Below are 22,251 nucleotides of genomic sequence, written 5' to 3'. Positions count from 1 at the left end.
CTCAGTGACTTTCCCAACATGAAGGGGCTCAAACTGCTCCAGGGACGTGCCCTGAGAAGGGGGAAGTGGGAAACATGCATCAAGAACAAGATAGACACTCCCTGCCCTGCTCCTTTGCCCTGTGCAAAGAGCCATGAGGCCATGAGGAGAGTGAGGAAAAGGCAACTTCTGAGTGTGCTGTGGATGATGAGTTCCGAGTCACTTTTTGCCCACAGCACAGTTCATCCAGGAATTCATCAGTGCAAAATGTATGAGGCATCCTGGAAACAGTTAATGCATCTTCACTGAGAACAGCTGGACATGCCTTTACTTTCTAAATCACAGAATTTGTGGCTGTTGTGATCTTAATTCAACAGAAGTTATATAGGATGTTGCCCTGACTTCAACAAGGCCAATTTCAAGGTCCTGTCCCTGGGTTGGGGCAATCCTTGGTATCAACCCAGGCTGGGGAAAGAAGGGATTGAGAGCAGCCCTTCCAGGATTTTGCCTTGTTCCTCCACCACCCCAAAGCAGCCTTTATTTGTAAGGATCAAGAATGTTTTAAAGCATAATGGACCAAGAGTCTCCCAGTGTGATACAATCCATTGGTCCTCAGCTGCTCAGAACCAAAGAGAGGAATCAGAATGAAGCTGAGAGCAGCAGAGCCTCAGGCCCTGCAAAGGTCAGAGCACAGTTATCATTGTGCACTGCTCCTCAAGGCAAAAATACAACTTATCTTTTAATTAACACTTCCCTTCTAGAAATGAGTGCCCTGCACGAGGCACAGCTGTGACTCAGAAGAAAGCAGAGACACGTACCCTCTTCTCCATCTCCAGCATGCTGGACCGGTCAGAAGTTTTCTCCTGTTTCTGCTATGGAAATTAAAAATAGAAAGTGATTAAACCAGAGAGCACTCACAGGGTGCTGCACAAAGGCCAAGACAGCCTACAGATGCTCTTGCTAGGGATGCAACATGTTGATTTACAAAATTACTTGTTTATTTCTGTTTCCTCTATGGCACCTTCCCTCCCAAGAACATCCTTCCAGGAGCTCCCCTCCCTTTCCCATTCTGGAACAAGTGTTGCTTTGTCATGGCCAGTGCTCAGTTTCTCCAGTCAGGACCTGGATTTTCCCTTACCTGGGCTGCTTTTTCCAACTTTGCTTTGATATCAGCCAGCTCAAGCTGGGCTTCTTGCAGCTTTGACTTCAGCTTTTGATTTTCAGACAGGGCACTCTCGTATAACTGAAATGCAAAACAAGAGCTCCATTAACCAGGCTGCTCCTAGTTAATTAACCCCATCCTGCCAGGCTGCTCTGAGCAGACACTGCCCTCAGCACTGAGCTGAGGGGTTCACTTTGATCCCACACATCAACAGATGAGAAGGGAAAACAAAACCAACTTGGATGCTTTACTTATGTTTTCATAATTCATGAATTAGAAATAAGAAAACAGCTGTTGAATTTTGTAGGGAGTTTAAACACAAGCAAGAGGGGACAGTTTTAATTTAGGTAATTCTTTACTCACAGGGTGGTCAACCCCTGGCACAGGTTGCCCAGAGAAGCTGTGGCTGCCTCTGGATCCCTGGAAGTGTCCAGGTCCAGGAGTGTGAGAAATGGTTACTCACTTTTCATAGTTTAGGAAGGTCTATTAAACCTTATCAAAAATACAACAGAAGACTGAATAGAGAAAAAAGATTACAGTGCAGGGAGCAAAGGATTTTCCCTACCATGTGCTCTCTCTCCCCACAAAGGGGGTTTCCCTTTTTTAACCCTTTAACCCCTCCCAAAGTTTTGTCCATCAACCCCTTCCTTGCTGTCCATTGGTGGAGATCTCTTCCTCAAATCCTGATTGGAGGTCAGGTGTTCCATAGTGACAAGCCAGCCCTCCCAGATGTCCCAACTCCAGCTGTCCCTTGATAACCACACAAGGGGGTACAACAAAACTATAAATCTATAAAACTTTTCTTAACCTATCTACATGATATTTGTCTGTTAATTGTGAGAGTCAATCATCACATTACTCATCTATCACAGTGTCCCAGATTGCAAGGCAACATGTATTCTATTTGCTATCTGCATGGCAGTTGTCTTCTGTCATGTGGGCAGTTTTCCTTATCTCTTCCACAACCAATCCTCCCTCTGGGGGAGACATCTGCTGATAACAGCCATTGAATGTCCCTGCATGGCTGATAAGAACTACAGCATCCCACTGGGAGATGTGAGCCCAGAGGGAGGAGCCAAGCATTCCTACCCGGATATAATCTGGAGATTCTGGAACACCAGCACGGCTCCTGCACTGGATTGCCCAGAGGAACAGCAGCTGCCTCTTCCCCTGGATCTCCAGAGGCAGAGACTGCACCTTTCTCCAGGATCCCTGCTCCAGCAGAACCACCCCTGACACTGCAGGAGGGCTGAGCCACAATTCCAATGGGACTGCTGCCAGCACCCTGACCCACAGGGTGTCAGGTTGGGTTCTGACTCTGTCACTGCTGGTTTAGTTCACTGCATTGTTTATTTTATGTTTTTATTTTCTTCCCCATTAAAGAACTGTTCTTTCCTGCTCCCGTATTTTTTGCCTGAGAGCTCCTTAATTTAAAATTTATAGCAATTTGGAGGGAGGGGGTTTACACTCTCCATTTCAGGGGAGGCTCCTGCCTTCCTTAGCAGACACCTGTCTTTCAAACCAAGACATACAGGAGCAACCTGGGATAGTGCAAGGTGTCCCTGCCCATGACAGGGGTGGAATGGGATGAGCTTTAAGGTCCCTTCTGTAGCAGGCCCAGGTCCTGCAATGCCTCTGTGGCAGTCAGCAGCCTAAGATAGGAAATGCCAAGTCATGGTGAATGGGCTAGAAGCCCCTCTCTCCTGCCTTTGGACCCCTGCTCATCTCTCTGTAACTCTATAGCTCACTTCCCTTTAACCCTTGCTACTGGACAATTTCTGATACCCCTGTGGCCTATATGAAGAGCTGTTTTGGCCCAGCTTGGGCAGAAGAGCTGTCACTGGGAACCTTCACAGAAGAATCAATAAAGACGCTCCTGTGGAACCCCACACAGACTTCTTCTCTCTCCCTGTGTCTGCCTGCAGCACCTAGCAAGCTGAAGGGCTGAAATCACAAATGAGCTGATAATCACTAAAGAGCTGGTATCACTTAAGCTTGCTAAGGTGGCCTGTGGTTAAGAACTGCTTGGGAGCTCAGACAGCCTGTCCCAAACAGGACTGAGCTATCCGGGACCCCTGCAGCCTGCTGGGGACACCCCAAACCCCAGCAGAAGGTCCCATTACCCTTCCAACCCAAACCACTGGATTCTCTGAAACAGAGAAAATGAACATAAACATCTTCTCTTTCTTCCCACTGATTCTTGGGGCCGGTTTCTGCAGAACAGGCAGGTTCTGCAGTGTGTGCAATGACAAGAATCAATTTAAAACCCTTACTTTCTTGTAGTCCCTGTTGCTCTCCTCCTCGGCGCGGCTGCTGAGCGCGGCGAGCCGGTTCTCCCTGCGGCTGTAGGCGCTGGAGCGGCCGGAGGCGCGCTCGCTGTAGGACGAGTCGCGCGTGCTGGGGTTTGTAGCTGCCTCCAACCTGAAACATGAGGAAGATCCAGCACTGTGGAGCTGTGGTAACTTGGAACAGCCAGCACAGAGCCCAGCTGGTTGGGACTGCAGGGTTGGCAGACCCAGCTGAACCAGGGCTCTGGGGTCTGTGGGAGCACCCTCCACTTGGCCCTGGGGCTCGCTGCCCAAAACCTGGCAGCCACCACCACTACAAGAACTGAAAAAATCCCAGGGTACCAGCCCAGCCTCCCATGGGCACTGATTTCCCACAAACCTCTCATCTCCAGGGTGGGAACTAGTTCCATTTCTAAAAGGGCACTGAGGTAAATAATTTGGGGAGTAAAGAATAGAAGCAAACTGGTGCCACAGCTAAGCTCAGGAAAGGACCAAATAGCCAGTACCAGACTAGATTTGAAGCACAGGGAATCCTCAAACGCATACAAAAACATGCTGCCAATAAATATTACTCAGAAAAAAAAAAAGAAAAAAAAATAAAATTCTTACCTGGAAAGTCTTTCATGCTGAAGGGAAAAAAAAAAGAAAGCAAAAGGTAATTAATAATGAGAATGAAACATTCAATTCAAAACTGCAGAGCTTCCAGGCAGCAGCAATTTCCCACCTCAGATACCAGCACCCAGCTCATGCCAGGGTACAGAGATTTCCCAGCCCAAACTGGGAATCTCCAATCTCTGCCTGAATCTTCAACTGCTTCAGCTCCTCTAAAGCACTTATTTCACTCACCTAAGAAATCCTGAACCTTGCTGTTTAAATCCTCATTTCCAGAACTGAAATGCCTTCCCTGGAATCCAAACTAATCTACTGTTTCCCTTTTCCAGTGAAGTTATTCCTTTTGATTGTGATCACTGTGCTGAGTGATGTGGGTGAGGGAGATGAACAGACACAGGGATCTCCCAGTGTTTGTGCTGAACTTGAGAAAACCACAAACACTTCTCTCCATGGGCAAGCAGCTCCCCATGGAGAAAAGCTTCACTGTGGCAGACAGAGACACAACAGCAGCTGCAGGAGGGAGGGAGAAGATCCTTACACCAGGGTGGTTGGAGCCTCTGTTGGGTTCTTCTTTCCCGATCAGCACCCAAATCTCTGCTGTGCTGTCCTGGGCTGCCTTTGGACACTGGGGGCTGGAGAGTGTCCAGAGAGGGGAATGGAGCTGAGGAAAGGGCTGGAGCACCAGGAGCAGCTGAGGGAGCTGGGGAAGGGGCTCAGCCTGTACAAGGGGGGACCTGGCTCTGGGCCCTGGGAACAAGGGACAGGACACAAGGAAAGGCCTCAAGTGATGTCAGGGAGGTTCAGGCTAGCTGCATATCAGGGAAAATTTCCTCCTTGAAAGGGTGGTCAGGCCCTGGCACAGGGTGCCCAGGGCAGTGCTGGTCACTCTCCCTGGAAATATTAAAAAAATGTACAGATGTAACACCTGGGGACATGGTTTAATGGTGAACATGGCAATACTGGGGAAAGTTTGGGCTCAATGATTTTAGAGGGCTTCTCCAACTTAATAATGGTTCTATGAATATTCTACAGAGGCTTAATGCAGTAAAGCACCATTTCAATGAAATTTTCTGGATCGAACAGTTCCATCCTACAGTTGCATAAATCCAGTGGTGACAGCACCACTATCCTGCAGGACATGCCACACTGACAGTCACCTCCTCTGACAGACATTTACTCAAATTCCAGGTGCATTCCAGCTCTTTATCCTCTCTTGAACTGGAAGTTGAGCCCAGTATTCCTCTGCTGGTTTATCAGTAGCATCATTGTTCTGAGTGAGCACAAACCTCCACAGGCACTTCCAGCCAATTCCCTCAGCTCTTTTTAAGAGAGTCAACACAAAGGACACCACAGAGCAGATGAGAGGTCAGGCTTTTTGTGTCCAGACATGCCTGCACTGCTGTGCTGTCAGCTACACCAGTAAACCCAATGCTGAGGCCTCACTCTGAGGCAGATGTGCTGCCTGTCTGGCACCCTGGCGCTTGGATGACTTCAGACCACCCGCTCCTGTCTGGCACCCAGACAATGCCTCTGATCCTGGGCAGGGATCTGGGAGTACACCCCATGGAGAGAGGGATTAAGTCACCCAGTGGACAAGTGACCCAGCCACCCCTCCACTCCAAGCCTGAGGAGCAGGGGGCAGCTCCCAGAGCATCCTGCCCCATGCCCAGCCCTGCCTGCTGCTTGCCAGGACACAGCAACCCATTACCTGCACCTGGCTGCTGAGGTTTGAATTCATCCCAGCCTAATGTGACCCTCATCTGGCATCCTGATTCAGGACAGGAAGGTGCCTAGGGAGTCTGCAATGCGTGGGCTCTGCAGCACAGCCTCTGACATGCTGTGCTGTGAGCACCAGCACCAGGGAAATGAACTGCTGGACCCTGCACGTGGAGCCTGGAGGATGGACCACAGCTCAGACAAAGCTGCTACCTGCAGAGATCAAAAGGACAAGCAATCCCTGCTATGAATTAGCACATTCTCCGTCCAGGGCCATCCTCAGCCAGGCTCTTGCTCAGGTTTAGTGCCAGCCTGTCTTAGGTTGCAAGATGCAGCTGGGGGTGTATTCTATTGCCACCTGTCAGAGGTGGGGCAGTTCTCTGCTGTTCATGGGGCAGTTTTCTTTATCTCTCCCACAGCCAATCCTCCCTCCAGGAGATCTCTGCTGTCCATGGCCACTGAGTGTCCCTGCAGGGCTGATCCAATTCCAGCATCCCATGGGGAGATGCTGCGCCCAGGGGAGGAGCCAAGCATTCCTACCTGGATCCAATCTGAGCCTGGAGCAGCACAGCAGCCTTTGCCCACTGCATTGCCAGAGGAGCAGCTTTCTGCTGCCCTGCATTGCCAGAGGGAGCCCAGGCCCATGTGCAGCAGCCCTGGAGCTGCAGAGGAAAACTCCCCCCTTGTGCAGGATCCCTGCTGCAGCAGCAGCACAGCTGGCACTGCAGGAGGGCTGAGCCCCCATGGGATGGGGCTGTGCCACCCCTGACACACAGGGGGACAGGGCCTGCTCTGACTCTGGCAGTGCTTTTTTCTGTACTATTGCATTTGTATTCTTAATTTTCCTAGTAAAGAACTGTTATTCCTATTCCCATATCTTTGCCTGAGAGCCCCTTAATTTAAAAATTATAATAATTCAGAGGGAGGGGGTTTACATTTTCCATTTCACAGAAGGCTCCTGCCTTTCTTAGCAGACACCTGGCTTTCCGAACCATAGCCCCACCCTGTAGATACCATAACCAAAGCTCCAGAAGGCCCCAAGCCACAGGGCCTGAGGCACAGCAGTGGGTCCAGCCTGGTACTATTTTATTTGCTCTAATAAAATCTCTTTCTTCTTTTCATCTTAGAGGTGAGGAACCTCCCAAGGAAGATAGCAGATGCATTTCCACCACGGCCCTGCTGCAGTTCCACAAGCCATGCTGGATGCTGTCTGGGAAGCATCTCATGCCACTCAATGTTGTGACAGGGACACAGCCCTCTTGTCCAAACAGCCCTGGCGCAGGCCATGCTCTGTATGACACCGGAAGGCAGCAAGCTGGGCCAGTTTCTGTACAGATGGCCACTGCAGAGGGCTGTTAGAATGAGAGACCATAAATCCAACCACATCCTGGGCTCACACAGGGGAGGGGGAGATTCTGCCCCTCTGTCCTGCTCAGGTGAGACCCCACCTGCAGAGCAGCCTCCAGCCCTGGGCTTCCAGCACAAAAAAGGATGTGGAGCTGCTGGAGTGACTCCAGAGGAAGTCACATAGCTCCTCCAAGGCCTGGAGCTCCTCTGCTCTGGAGCCAGGCTGGGAGAGCTGGGGGTGCTCACCTGGAGAAAAGAAGGCTCTGGGGAGACCTTAGAGTCCTCTCCAGTGCCTAAAGGGGCTTCAGGAGAGCTGGAGAGGGACTGTGGACAAGGATCTGGAGTGACAGGACAAGAGAGAATGGCTTCCCACTGCCAGAGGACAGGGTTACTTGTGATAGTGGGAAGAAATTCTTGACTGTGAGGTGGTGAGGTCCTGGCACAGCTGCCCCAGAGAAACTGGATACAGCTGCCCTGGATCCCTGGAAGTGTCCAAGGCCAGGCTGGACAGGGCTTGGAGCAACCTGGGCTACTGGAAGGTGACCCTGTCCATGGCAGAGGGTGGGACTGGATCACCTTTGATGGTCCCTTCACACCCAAACCAGTCCAGATTCTAGGATTCTACAAAAGGTTTCCCATTTTCAGCCACACATGCTGATCTCTCCACGGTGCTTTCTTAGCTGAGCTTTCAACATTTGTTTCCTAAACCCCTCAGCAGCCTGAGAGCTCCTTTTGGATCCTGGCCCAATGACCCAACCTCCCCTGAAGAGCCAGAGAAGGGAATTACAGTGATGAACAAGGCTCTCGTTGAAAGTTTTTTGTGCACTTCATGCTAATCCCCTTCAGTGATGACTTTTGATATGATGACAAATGGCTGGGCAAGTAATCCACTCCTTAGCAAGCCTGAATTTACTTCAGCAAACTGCAATTTACTTTAGCACCTGCTAATGGATTTGAACAGTGCTGGGAAACACCACGTGGCTGGGCAAGGTGACATGGAATCCAGGCAATGAACCCAGGCAGGTCCCTGAGCCAGCCAGGGCACTTGCAGCAAGAGGAAAAACCATTTCTGTCCTTCTTCCTTCTAAGAAATGAGAATTCCCATATGCAGGGGGAGCAGGGGCATGCTTCCACAAAGGAAGGCTGGGGTAAGAAGGAATCACTTTAAACAAACACAGCAAAAATGGGGAAACCCCTCAGGTTTATTGTATTTATGACTTTTCTGTGATGGATACTGCAATGGCTTGGTTCAGACTGTGACTGTCTCTATGTGTTTAAAGAAAAGCAAAGTGCAGATGAGAAGGGAGGCATTCCTGCTGCTGTCAGCATTGAGCACAGCCACCCTGCAGTAACCTGGAGTCATGGAATGACAGCACCATTAAGGATGAAAAAGCCCTCTAAGAGAAGAACAATGAAGCTGTGGACGGGACTGGAGCACCAGGAGGGGCTGAGGGAGCTGCAAAGGGGCTCAGCCTGGAGAAAAGGAGGCTCAGGGGGGACCCTGTGGCTCTGCACAACTCCTGACAGGAGGGGCAGCCTGGGGGGTCAGGCTCTGCTCCCAGGGAACAGGGACAGGACAAGAGGAAATGGCCTCAAGGGGAGGGTCAGGTTAGATAACAGGGAAAATTTCTTCCCTGAAGGGTTGGTCAGGCCCTGGCACAGCTGCCCAGGGCAGTGGTGGAGTCACCATTACTGGAAGTCTTTAAAAACATGTGGATGTGGCACTTGGGACATGGGCTAGCAGTGAACATGGCAGTGTTCACTCAATGATCTTAGAGGGCTTTTCCAACCTCAGTGGCTCTGTGATTCCATGATTCTATGGAACACTGGAGGAAGTGTTTAACTGAGACATCCCTGCCATTTGTTCAAAGAGAGACAAACATCTTCAGAGGTCACTGGGATGCCACACTGGAGACATAGTTTCAGCAGAAAACAGCTGCTTTCCTGCTCAGTTCTGCCCAGTGTTTGACCACGGCATCTTTAGAACCCTCTCCATGTGCTTCCAGCTGCACCTGCTCCATCAGAGCAGCCCCCACTGGCCCTGCCTGCACTGCCCTGCCCTGTCCAACCAAATATTCCCTGGAATTGCAGCAGCACTGGCTGGCTCCCTGTGCTGCCCATGGCAGTGAGGAAGGAGGTTGTTTGCTCAGAGATGCCATTCCCAGAGCTGGAAATTCCACGGTGAGAGTGAGAAGGTGAAGGACAAAGCTCTTCTTCCTTCATTGCCGGGAAGAGAAGTTGGGAATGAACAGAGAAAATGAAGAGCCGAGGCATCACACGTGCACTTGACTGAACTGGTGCAAGAAGGGTCTTTTCCTTCCTGACTTTCCTGAAGGGAATTGTTAGGGTTTGTGAGGGGATGCTGAGAAACTGCTGTATCCACTCCAGTCATTATCAACAAATGCACTGGAGGCTTTTTCCTTCCCTGGCAAATTTGGAGCAGCACTGCAGTTTTGCCCAGATTCATTTATTTCCCTTGGGATCAAAATTCAACTAAAAACATCAAGAGCCAGGGAAGCATCGAGTTGTGAAATTATCCTTCCATAATCTAAAGAGGGTCAGAGCACTGCAGGGGTTGGGGTGGGGGAACAGGCTGTCCTGGTTCAGAATCCAGCCGAGCTGAGCCCGGCTGCTGCTGCCCACACACCCATGGGGGTGACTTCCAAAGGAAAACTAAAAAGCACAGAGCACGTGCAGACATGCTCACAAGCTTCTGGTAATCCTCAGGTCTCAGAGCTCTCACCACAGAGATCCCACCACCTTCCCTGCCATTAATCTCATGGTGGGCAGCACATCCAGGTAGTGCTGAGGTGGTGGAGGACACTGAAGGGGTTCAGCCCATTTTGCCAGCTCAGAGATCATCCAACCCAGGTGGGCTGGAAAATCACCAGGATCTGAGATGGGACCCAAGAAAAAGAACAAAGAACACCACAGAACCATGGAATCACAGGATGGTTTGGGTTGGAAGGGACCCTAATGCTCATCCTGCTCCATCCTCTGCCATGAGCAGGGACACTTTGCACTATCCCAGGTTGCTCCAAGCCCTGCCCAACCTGGCCTTGGGCACTTCCAGAGATTCTCAGGGTGCTGACATTGGTCAGTCTCAGGGAAAGGCACAGCTGGGTACTGGCTGTGGCTCCACTTACCCAGAGTGCTGGGATGCTGCCTTGTGCCAGGAATACCATCCAGGACTGATTTTACAAATGTACTTGGACTGTGGAGGGCAGGAGCCTTCCCTCGAAACCAGAAAATTTTGCAGCTGTTGGAAGCTCAGTGATGAATAATTTAAACCAAATTCCTCATGGAAGGTTTCAATAAAACACAGCCCTGAAATGCAGTGACAAAAGGGGGATTGGCTGCTGCTTTTGCCAAGGCAGAAACTGCCCTAATTGCTTCCAATTGCATTTTGTGGCTGAGGTTGGAGCCAGTGAAGGCACAATTCCCTACTATTTACATTTTTTCAAGAAAAAAGAAAAAGAAAACAAGGAAGAAAAGAGAACAAAATAGATGCTTTGGGAACATTTTATACTTCTTTATATCCAACTGGCCAATCTCAGGACTGTGTACACTATTTTAAGAGAGTTGTCAAGGAATTTATTTTGGTGTGTTTTGTCTCAGAAATCCTGATCAATGCCTATGATTAATTAACCACCATGTAATGAGATGCAGGGGCACAGCTCCAGCTCTGTCCTTCTTTAAGCAACAGGGGAAGTTTTAGAAACCCCTTAAATTATATTCTTGTGCTGGCAAATATCCTCTTGATGAGCTGCATTTATTTTAGAAAGTAAATGTAAAATAAAGCCAGCTGGTTTTGGGGTTCTTTCCCTTTTATAAGCAAAAGTCACTATGTTCCTGCAGTTACGTAGCTCAGCTGCTCCTACATGAGCTCCAGGCTGATGTGTGTTCCAAAGGACACCCTCCCCCTCTTAGGAGCATCAAATCCTGAGCTGGAAGGGGTCCATGAGGATCCAGCCCAACCCCTGCCCTGCCCAGACACCCCAACAATCCCACCCTGGGCATCCCTGGCAGCGCTGCCCAAACACTCCTGGAGCTCTGGCAGCCTCGGGGCTGTGCCCATTCCCTGGGGAGCCTGGGCAGTGCCAGCACCCTCTTGGGGAAGAACCTTTCCTGATAGGGGGTCTTTGCAGTGCCAGCACCCTCTGGGGTCAGAGCCTTTCAAGGGGCCTGACCCTGCCCTGGCCCAGCTCCAGCTGTTCCCTCAGGTCCTGTCACTGTCACACAGAGCAGAGGTCAGAGCTGCAGCCCCCAGTGGGCTCTGACCTCAGGCCCCAGGGTGAACAGACCAAGTGCCCTCAGCCGCTCCTCGTGCGGCCCCTCCAGACCCTTCCCTATTTCTGTGTCCCTCTTTTGGACACTCTCCAGCAACTTCAGATCCTTCTTATATTGCAGTGCCCAAAACTGCCCCCCGGACTGGAGGTGAGGCTGCACCAGGGCAGAGCAGGACGCTGCTGAGGGCAGGAATCCTCCAGGAGCCAGTGCAGTCAGGGCTGAGCTGGAAGGAAGAGAAGCCAGGAGGAGGCTGCCTGGGACACCTCAGACCATCCCCAGTGGGTACAACTCAGGTTGGTGTTCCCCTCCAGCTGCATTTGTCATTCCAGCAGGAACGGCTGGGATCAAGTTTAGTTTTTCAGTGGGCGCAGAGTAATTCGAAGGTCTGGCTGAACTCTACTTTTGAGAGTTATTTTGAGGTCATTGCCTCCCTCAGAAAGCTGCTCCTCTGACCTGAGAGCTGTGGTTTGTGCAGCATCCTGTTAGCTCCACTGTGTGATGGATGTGCTGCTTCCAGCTCGAGCCTGCAATCGTGCAAATGCAAGGATTCCAAAATCCCGTGGATGTGATTAATAATCCAGTGCAGCCAAACCACCTCCATGTAACCTCCAACTCCCCAAAGCCTGATGCAAAATACGTTTTCTCAAACTATAAATCAATAAACTTTGCTTAAGAAAAACTGCTATTACTGAAGCATAACATTAAAAGCTTCTCCAAGATGGAATAGTGGCTTTGGCAGCTGGCTGCAGCAGATCCCATCGTTTTCAGTACAAACAGCACGTATTTAATCAGAAACAAACATCCAGGGCTGTGAGGGACTGATGGCCACATCTCCTGCCATCCCAAACAAACTACAGTTGGATGCTGGTCTGTGTCATGTGTGCCATGGCCAGCCTGTGGCTCTGTGCTCCAAAACTCTCTCAGGGACCATGGGCTTTCCACCAGCTGCAGTTTATTCCTGCTGTCTCTTGGGGATAAAACTCACCATGTAAAACATCAGGCTGGATAGTATTTTAATTTAGGAAAGGCCATAATTCTGAAACCCAGGGTTCGTTGCCCCTTTTCCTTTCTTTTCTAAGGGATCATATTTTATTGGTGAAAAATTTAATTTCGCAAAGCGACGTGATCTTAGACAAAACTCTCCAGACGTGTGGAAATAAAAACCGAGCAGCCAAGTGACATGAGAGGAAAAGATTTCTACTCCTAAATTTCTTCCAGATGAGAATGCCATAGGTCTGCAGGAACCCCTTCCCTGCCCTGCAAAATCTCTGTCAGGATGTTCTCAGATGTTTCATTAGGGACTTGAATACGTCTTGAAGCAGCAGTGAGGGTGAGAGCTGCCAGCAGCCAACCAGCAACTTTTCAGTGTGAGGTTCACTCCAAGATCCAGTGAACAGCTCCTGAGCCAGCAGCCACATTCCCACAACAGCACTGTGGGCACAGGCAAGCACACGGCAGCGAGACTGGAATCAGGGAATCACAGAGCTCTGAAGACTGGAAAAGCCCTCTAGGACCATCAAACCCAAATGTTACCCCAGCACTGCCATGCTCATCACTAACTCACGTCCCCAGGTGTGATATCCCAGGTGCCACATCCACATGTTTTTTGAACACTTCCTGGGATGGTGACTCCATCTCTGCCCAGGGCAGCCTAAGCCAGTGCCTGACCACCTTTTCATGGAAGTTTTCCTCAATATCCAACTTAGACCTCTCCTAGCAGAACTTAAGGCCATTTCCTTTTGTCCTGCTGCTTTTCACCTGGGAGAAGAGAATGATGCCCACTCAGCAGTGCTGGGTTAATGTCTGGACTCAGTGATCTTAGAGCGCTTTTCCAACCTTAATGATTCCATGATTATGATTCTATGCACCACCTCCCATGAACAGCACAAGTAGAGCAGCCAGTACTGAGGGAAATGGATGAACTGGGCTCTGTCTCTCTTCCAGCCCTATTTTTGATGGGTTGGGTTCAATTTATGAAAAACAGAACTCTAGTGGGCCCCTGCAGGGAAGCAGACACTGGTTTCCAGCTCAGCAGGATGAAGTGGTTTGCTGCTCACAGAGGTTCCACCCACTCTCCCCATCACTCCTGTGGCTGCTCATTCCCACCCTGCAGCACTTCCCCCTCTCTCTGTCCCTGGTTTTGTGGCTGTACCATTAACTGACCCAAATTAAGGGCATCGTTTTTCTCCTCCTCCCTTCATCCCTTTTTAAAGTCCCAGCTGATTCCCAGCTCTGGTGGAACCTCAAGCTGCCCCTGACCTTGTGACCTCCTGCAATGAGCCGTGGTTTCAAGGCTGAGCTATCCTGAGGGATTGCTCTCCAACTGCTTAGGCAGTTTCTCCAAAGGCAACACCTCTCACCAGGCAGCTGAGGGTCAAACAGGAGCTTGAAATGAGGCTAAAGTTTACATCAGGTCCTTTAAATCATCCATGACCCTCAGAACCTTTAATAGCTAACAGACTCCCTGCTCCAGCTTTGGCTTGGATCAATTCTGCTGCTCAGGAGGGAGGAGAGCTGAAGGAACTTCAGCCTCAGGGACAGAGGCTGTTCAGCCCACAGGTCACAGCACATGCCCTGACCCATCTTGTTTATTCATCCAGATGCAGGAGAATCGTCTGGCTACTGAGTCACAGCAGGGAACATCTCATGGGTGGTGCCCTGGGAATTACCACAAGTTCCCAATATGCTTCCAGATATGGACATTTACAGAGAAGAACTCAAAAAAAGCCCCAAGGACAAACAAGGGAGAAGGACTTCATCCTGATACCCATCTGAGAAACACTGTGTTTGAGGAATAACGAGAGACAGAACAAAGCAGGGTGCTGGAGAACACAGACAAAGGTTAATTGCCTGAAAGTTCAAGTTTCAGTATCCCACATTTTTTGTTGGCTGCTGGGAGAGAAGGGAATAATTTCCACAAACACTGTGTAACTAGTCAGCAATCCAGAAATGAGACAGAAACTGTCATGACACAACTTAAATTTGATCCTCTTTCAATTTACGCGGCATCACTTTTATCACAACCAAACGGGTCCAAGCCACTAAATGGAAACCCAGGAATGTAAAGGTTCCTGGAAAAATATTTTCATAACACTTTCTATTCTGTAATACACTGGCAGTGGCAGCACAGCAAGTTAAATGATTCATAGCAGAAAACCCCATGTGAGCATAAACCTGTGACCAGGAATATCTGAAACCAATGGAACCCGTTGCAAAAACACCACAGAGCAAAAACTGACCATCTGACACATTTCTATTCCAAACTGGAGGAAAGCTGTAATCCTAGCAGGCATTTCTAATGACCTCCCAGCACTCTGGGACATTGACTTTTTACATGGGCAAGTGACAGGACAAGAGGGGGGGACAGTTTTAAAGTAAGAGAGGAAAGATTTACATCAGATATCAGGAAGAAATTCTTCCTGTCCCATCCCTGGAAGTGTCCAAGGCCTGGCTGGATGGGGCTTGGAGCAACCTGGGCTAGTGGGAGGTGTCCCTGCCCATGGCAGGAGTGTGATGAGATGAGCTTTAAGGTCCCTTCCAACCAAATATTTCTGGGATTCTGTGATTCTATGATCATTTAAACATTAACACCAACCCTGTCAGTGTGATTTGCATGCTGAGCACCTGCAGCTCAGCCACTCACTCACATTTTTGTGCATTAGCTTTTCCTTTTGCTGCAAGATTGGCTTTGCCTTCCTGCCGTGTGTGTGCACAGGAGCGTAGCCAGCCTTGGTGCATTTGCTGCCATGGCAATCAGTGCTCAGAGCACCTCGGGCTCAGGCTCGTGTGGGGCTCCTTAACACAGACACTGATTTGGGAATGGCTGCTTTTTATACTCAAGCATTACTATCAAGTGACTTGCTGCAAACATACGGCCCATAAAAGGTGATGCTCCTACATCCCATATTTCACCCAGCACAGCTCCTTCAGATGCTCCAATGAAAGGCAGAATAAAATAAATCAGTGCAGACCACAGCGTACACTTAGAGCTTTATTGCTGAGCTCTTCCTGAGAAAATTCAGCTGGAAAGCTCAGGTAATGTACTCTGAAGGTGGCTTAACAAGGGAGTGGTCTAACTCAGAGGGAAGAGCCTTGCAGTGAAAGTGTGAGCATGGACAGAACAAGAATTATACAGACTCTCTTGAGGAGCGAGTAACAACCATCAAGCAGCTACTTCACAACTGGGCCGGGCAGAGATTGGGCAGAGAGCAGCTCTGAGGAGAAGGACATGGGGGTGTTGGTGGATAACAAGGACATGGGGGTGTTGGTGGATGAGAAGGACATGGGGGTGTGTTGGTGGATGAGAAGGACATGGGGTGTGTTGGTGGATGAGAAGGACATGGGGGTGTTGGTGGATGAGAAGCTCAGCCCCAGCCCCGGGCTCTGGCAGCCCAGAACCCCCCTGTGCTGGGCTGACCCCCAGGGGGGCAGCAGGGCAGGGGGGGATTCTGCCCCTGTGCCCTGCTCAGGTGAGACCCCACCTGCAGAGCTGCCCCAGCCCTGGGGCCCAGCACAGGAAGGACCTGGAGCTGCTGGAGAGAGCCCAGAGGAGGCCACAGAGCTGCTCCAAGGCCTGGAGCCCCTCTGGGAGAGCTGGGGGTGTTCATCCTGGAGAAGGTTCCAGGGAGTCCTTTGAGCCCTTTCCAGTGCCTAAAGGGGCTCCAGGAGAGCTGGAGAGGGACTTTGGACAAAGGGCTGGAGTGACAGAACAAGAGGGAATGGTTTCCCACTGCCAGAGGGCAGGGTTAGATGGGATATTGGGAAGGAATTTTTGGCTGTGAGGGTGGTCAGAGCAGCTGTGGCTGCCCCTGGATCCCTGGAAGTGTCCAAGGCCAGGCTGGACAGGGCTTGGAGCCACCTGGGCTGGTAGAAGGTGTCCCCACCCATGGGACAATGTGGGCTTTAAGATTTCTTCCAACCCAAACCGTTCTGGGATTATAAGTGATGGCAGCCACACAGATGCAGCCACTACTGAAACAGCAGCCCACACACATCAATGACAGTTTTAAATCTTGATGGTCTTTTTTACAGCAAAAAATATCAGCTAATAAATCAAGAAGGAGCAGTTTATAAAAAAGGGGAAGGTTTGACAAAGAGGTGGAAAACAAATAAAAAGCTGCAACTGGAATCTATGCAGAAAGTTAGGAGCATGCATTCTCCTTAACTTTTGTTTTCCCACCTAACCAACAGCCTGTGGAGAAGCACAAGGGTTACAAAGTACCATAACAAACAGATGAATAAGCTTAAACATAAACTACATGGTACTTCCTTTCCTATGAAAAAATGACCAGTCCAGCAGTAATAGAAATTAAAAAAAAAAAATTTCAGTCCTTGACTTCACTCTCATCCTTCCAGTCCTGTAATTTAAATGCTTAAATGCACACAACAGGTTTCATGCCATTGGATGCCTATTACATGCTTGGAAATGAATATTATTTTTTCAGGAGGAGAAACCTCAAGCTAAACCACTTTGGTGGAAAACATGACAAGGCACCCACTGCTAAACACTTGAAGCTTGTGCCAAATAATGGGACCATCTGAATTGATTTCAAAGGGGTTTGTGTTTCCCCTTTTGAGGAACATCCTCATTAAAGCAACACTTACCCTGGGGGATTGAACAGGATTTGTGTATTTTAGTTTGTGGTGGTCCCAGGGCTATGGGACAGTGCTGACCTGGCACAGGGACCCCATCCCACTGTCACCAGAAGCTCCTGTGCAGGGATATTCCCTCTCTTATGGATTGCATGAGTTCACTGCAAAGTGCTCCCTTGCTTAGCTGTGCATTTGGGAACTTCCCATCAATCAAAGGAAGAAAAACCCCAGGCAATATTATCCAAACTCCTAAGGAGGGGCATTCCAAGCAGCAGTGCAAGTGCAGAGGGGACGCCACAGGAAACTGCCTGGCAAATGACATCTAACGTAGCTTTTGGCACTGACACCTTGATCAGCCAAACCTCCTTGCTTCTCCAGGAGTTTTCTCCCTGTGTGCACCATGTGTGAGGCTCCTGCCTGCCTGAGCTCACAGCCCTGCTCAGCTGGGAATGTTCAGAGCCCACAGCTCTGCTGGTGTCAATGGACAGCACGGAAAGATAAAGACTCCAAGGTATCACATTCCTACCTGCTTTATGAAGGGTGGTGGCTCCTCGTGGCACAGACCTGTTACTGTGGGCATGGGGGAGTGGGTGGGGAGGAATAAATACATGGGACAAACCCAGAGTAAACCAAACTCCCTTCTCTTGCTCATGGCAAAATTACACTGTCTTGGAGAAAGAGTTAACTCAGATCCTTATTTTAGGCTGAAGTCACTCCTTCCCCAATCAGCCTTTTAAGGCACGGGCTATTTCCATAACCCAGGCTATTTCCATAGCACCAGGGCTGTTTCCTACCCCGAGCTGATGCTGCTGCATTCCCCACCTGGTTTTTCCCTGCAGATGCTGTGGAGTCACAGCTGGCACTGCCTTACCACTGCAAGGATTTCTGTGCTCATGTGTTGGTTTTCATCAAAACCTCACTAACAAGAAGCTCTTCTCCAGACCCTCTCACTCCCACCTGGCACTTTTCTGTAACCACCTGAGAGCTCCCACCTCGTTCTCCAATACCCACAGCTCCCCAGGAGCCTGCAAATCTCATTGTGGTGATGGAGAGAGAAATGAGCACCTCCTCTACCCACCTGAGAGTTCCCAGCACTTTCTCCGGCACCCACGGACCCTCAGGAGCTCTGCAGTCCCCTCATGGCCCTGGACAGAGAAACCAGCCCCTCCTGTCATCTGCTCCAGGCACAGCTCAGGGCTCTTGTGAGATGTTTGTCACTCACTCATATGCCCAGATGCATGAGAGGGAGAAATGAGTCAGTCTGAACATGCCTCATCTTAAAAACTTGGGGTTTGAAAGAAATGAAACCATTTCCAGCACACTGGGATGGTTCCCCACCTGTTACCAGGCTGGTGATCAACAGTGCAGCCCTTTAGGGAGGAGTGGTATGGACAGTGCTTAAATTGATGAGGGAAGCCCATCCAAGCCCAAGGAGGAGAGTTTTAGATTATCTGAACCATCCCAAAGACACTCCAGCTGCAGAAGGAAGAAACCACCTGCTCCTGATTATAGTTAACAGCCCAAGGCAACCAGCAGCCACAGAAGCCTCGAGGCTGAAGTTCCCTAGGTCATGAACTGCTTCCAGTAATACCAAAGCAGTGGGTTAAAACTCAAATATTTCAGGCAATAATTTTTCCAGACCAAGATCTGTCCCTTCCAACAGAGCAGGCAATGCATATCTGATTTGAGCAAATACCAGTGCTGGAATTAATTTAATGCTCCCATCTAAAATTAGCCTGGCTGTTAAAAACTAATTCCTCCAGGCTTTGACTCCAGCATGATAATATTTCTGGATGGTGAAGAGGCTGCCTGTACAATGATACAGACCCAGAGGGTTTGTGACAGCTTCTCCCATGACAGGAGTTATCAGCAGCACTGCTGGGAAGCATTCCCAACTTTCCAACACCTTGGGAGAGGAGGATACCAGCTCTGGTTTGGGGAGTACAGGTAACTACCTTGACTTGCCTCTGCTACAGGTGGTCTTATTCAATTTTTGTGGCGTTGAAATTACTAAACTACAGCACCGGCCAGCCCAGCCCCAGGGGTGAAAGTTGAGCATAAACCTTGTTTCACCAGTGATATCAAAGTGTTTATGGAAAAAGTGCAGTTTAACAAGCTGGTCAGGTTCTGCCTCGTTTTTACCAGGGAGGTTTTCATCCAGCAACAGCCTACCAGGGGAGCCACGCTCCAGGATAGGTGGAAACTACCATCCCAGCCATTCCCTCCACAACTAACACAGCTAATCCCAGTGCAGGGACTCTGGCAGCTGCTTAAAACCTGTTGCTGCAGAGGCACCATCCCAAGTTTCATTTAAACCATCCTCTTTCCAAAGGAAACCACAGGCACAGGTCTCCAAGGGTAAGACAACAAACCGCCACCACCGGGCTCTGCAGAGCATGTGCTGAGCAGGGAATACAGAAAGGAAAAAGCTGCTTACTCTGAGTGTCTTTGCAATCGGGGAAGGAGAGGACGGGGGAGAGTCTGACTGAGCCTTCCTGCTGCGAGTGTATTCCTTACTCCTGCTGTACAGGGACGACATGGCCTCGCAGGCTCTGAGATGCAACACCAGTCTTGCTCTCCTGTCGCTCTACAGTGCTGGGCAGGTCCTTCTTCCAAGGTCAGAACAAACTAATTAAACTATTCACAGCTCTGGTAATTAAACCCTCCTGTTTAGGGTGTATAATTTTAGGCATTAATCTGCTGCAGGAAGACCTGAGGCTCCACAAGGTTTCTTGTCCGAGCAGAAGCAGAGAAGGTGTCAAGGACTTGCTGTGCTCCAGCGCCGGGTGCTGCTCTGTGCCAGCCTCACTGCCTGGGCCCCGTCCCGACTTCTCCGCAAAAGGACATTTCCCCTCGTCCAGAGCGTGCCACGGGCCCAGAGGGACCAACCTCTCCCCAGAAGTGCAGGAGGCAGAAACTCCCGGCTCAAGGAGAGAGCTGGAAACTGGCTGGGTATATCTAGACACGAAGTTTTTGCCAAAAAAAGTTAAAAAAAGGAAAGGAAAAGCAAACCCTGATTTACTCCAGAGCACGGCCGCAAGCTCTGCCCCTGCTGTATGGAGCTGCTCGTTTTAAGTGAAACACAAAAGCATAAATCAGGAACAAACGCTGGTTTGGAAAGGGGCAGTCCAGCTGAAGTTGGGTTTTGTTCCATCCTCCTTCTCCTCCTCCTCCTCCTCCCCCCTCCGGCGCCCTTACCCACGCACAGGCTTCTCCCGTCCCTCCCGCCGCTGCCTCCTGACATTCTGACATTCCAGATCCTGACTCGCTCCAAGAGGAATGCTGGAGGGCAGCCAGCAGCAGCGATTCACTTTCAGCTTGGGATTTGGGCTGCCAAATTGGGTTTGGGATTGGTTTTGGGATTTGGGCAGGAAAAAAAAGGAAAAAATGGAAAGGGAGAGAAGAGAAAATCCCTCTTGAGCTTCTGAGACTTGATGGGCTGTGAGTGGGATGTTGGAGGTGAGCTGACAGCACTTTGCAGAGGCTAAATTCCAGAAGTTGTGTCTGGCTGCAACAAAGGGAGACGATTTAAAGGCCACGGAGCAGCTCATGCCATGAAAGGGAGGACACACTTGGACAGCACAACAAGATATCTGTTGTTTGCTCATAAGCCTGTTTGAGCTGTGGAAGGGCGGCAGAGCTTGTGTAATGTACCCTGGTTCAAGGGAGCCTTTGGAATCAAGGAGGAGGGAGAGGAGCTCGGATGAAAGGACAGAGGGTGTGGAGAGCATGTGCCTCTTCCAAACTCCCCTCTCTCTGCCCAGCTCTGCTGCTGCCCAAGCTCACTGGCAGCGGTGAGATGGGTCCCTGCGAAGGTGAGCGTGTGTCCCTCGTGTCCCACTGCAATGGGCCCATGGGATGTTTGCTTGAAGAATGCCTCAAACAAGCTCACAGAACCACAGAGAATCACAGAATGGTTGAGGGTTGGAAGGCACCTCTGGAGATCATCCAGTCCAACCCCCCTGTCAAGGCAGGGTCACTTAGAGCAGGTGCATGTCCTGCCACTGCATCAGCAGTGTCTGTCCTGCTCCAGCTTCACATCTGCTTAATATCAAACATTTTCTACCACGGCCAGGCTGGAAGGGGCTTGGAGCAACCTGGGACAGTGCAAGGTGTCCCTACCATGGCAGTGGAGTGGAGTGATATGAGCTTTGAGGTCTCTTCCAATACAAACTATTCTGTGAAGTGCAGAATAGTATCTATATTAAAGTATTTTAAGAGTATTATCCCACTCTGCATTGCTCTGAAATCTTGCTCATTTCTGCACCCTGCTTGGCACCTCTGAGTAATTTAACTGGCACAGAGCTGGGGAAGAGACTTGGAATAGCAGCTACAGTAATTCCTCCTGCCATCCAGCATCTTCACTTTCCAGGGGCAAAGCAGCATCACTGTGTAACCAGGGAGAGCAGGAGGTGGGGCTGCCAGATTTTCCTGCTCTAAGAAAGTCACAGTGATATCAGGTTTCTCCATACCTCTTGACAAGGAGGGAGGGGACTAATCATCCACTGACTGCAGGAGAGGGGAAAAGGGGTTAGGAGAGGTCTAATTCTGCCTGGTAATATCTCTGCATTCCCCTTTCAAGGTAAGGAAATGAAGTCCAGACACACGAGCAGGCAGTGACAGGCACCCCGCTGCTCCAGAGGGCTGGGGCAGGACCTTGATCTTTCCAGCCTCCATCTGCTGCACTCATCACACACCTCTCCCTGTACCTGGAGCCCAACTCTGCTGTACAACAAGGTAATTCAGATGCTTCAGAGGCATATTTATAGACCCTGCACACAGGGTGATCCTTTCACACCAGTCTCAGTTTCTGGAGTTTCAAAACAGTGTGAGCGAAACTGGGCGAACTGGCTGGTGGTGCACTGGAGTGTCCCAATCCCAGCTCCAGGGCTGACAAAGCCCAGCTTAATCACCAAGGTGGAGCTACACAGCTCTAAATTGCAGTGTTTGGCTTCCCCTCCCATCCAGTCCCAAATAAACCACTCTCCCATCCCTCCACAGTCACGTTTCTGTTGAGGAGGGGCAGGAAAGCTCCAAAATCAACATTTTGGTACAGAACTCACAGCCCAAATCCAAAATACACCCTGAGCCATTCCACACTAATTATTTAGTGACCCAGTGTGGATCTCACACAGACTGATTAATACATCTTGGTGGACAGTAACTCAATTTAGAGAGAAGGGGAGGCTTGATTAGCCAGGGCACAGAGAGCAGCAAGAGATGCAATATGGCAAAACACGCCAGGCTTCAGCATTATTCCAACAA

The 22,251-nt window shown here is 50.0% G+C and overlaps 1 protein-coding gene across 2 annotated transcripts in view; it reads right to left on the bottom strand.

The window, feature by feature from the left end:
* The window catches only part of PPP1R12B (protein phosphatase 1 regulatory subunit 12B), a 133,916-nt gene that overhangs the window by 13,563 nt on the left and 98,102 nt on the right, over positions 1 to 22,251 (bottom strand). Inside the window, exons 1-5 of one of the 2 annotated variants that reach the window (XM_030965588.1) lie at positions 19,424 to 20,117; positions 4,039 to 4,055; positions 3,415 to 3,562; positions 1,118 to 1,222; positions 798 to 851 (exon numbers count right to left, since the gene is read on the bottom strand). In XM_030965588.1, coding sequence (XP_030821448.1) covers positions 798 to 851; positions 1,118 to 1,222; positions 3,415 to 3,562; positions 4,039 to 4,055; positions 19,424 to 19,525 — 426 coding nt within the window. In that variant the 5' untranslated portion in view covers positions 19,526 to 20,117. Of the gene's footprint in view, positions 1 to 797; positions 852 to 1,117; positions 1,223 to 3,414; positions 3,563 to 4,038; positions 4,056 to 19,423; positions 20,118 to 22,251 lie in introns of those variants that run through there. The other variant, XM_030965587.1, reaches the window with a different exon arrangement.

The sequence above is a fragment of the Camarhynchus parvulus genome, chromosome 26 (assembly GCF_901933205.1).
Source record: "Camarhynchus parvulus chromosome 26, STF_HiC, whole genome shotgun sequence".
Lineage (NCBI taxonomy): Eukaryota > Metazoa > Chordata > Aves > Passeriformes > Thraupidae > Camarhynchus > Camarhynchus parvulus.
This window is presented reverse-complemented; position numbering and strand designations above follow the sequence as displayed.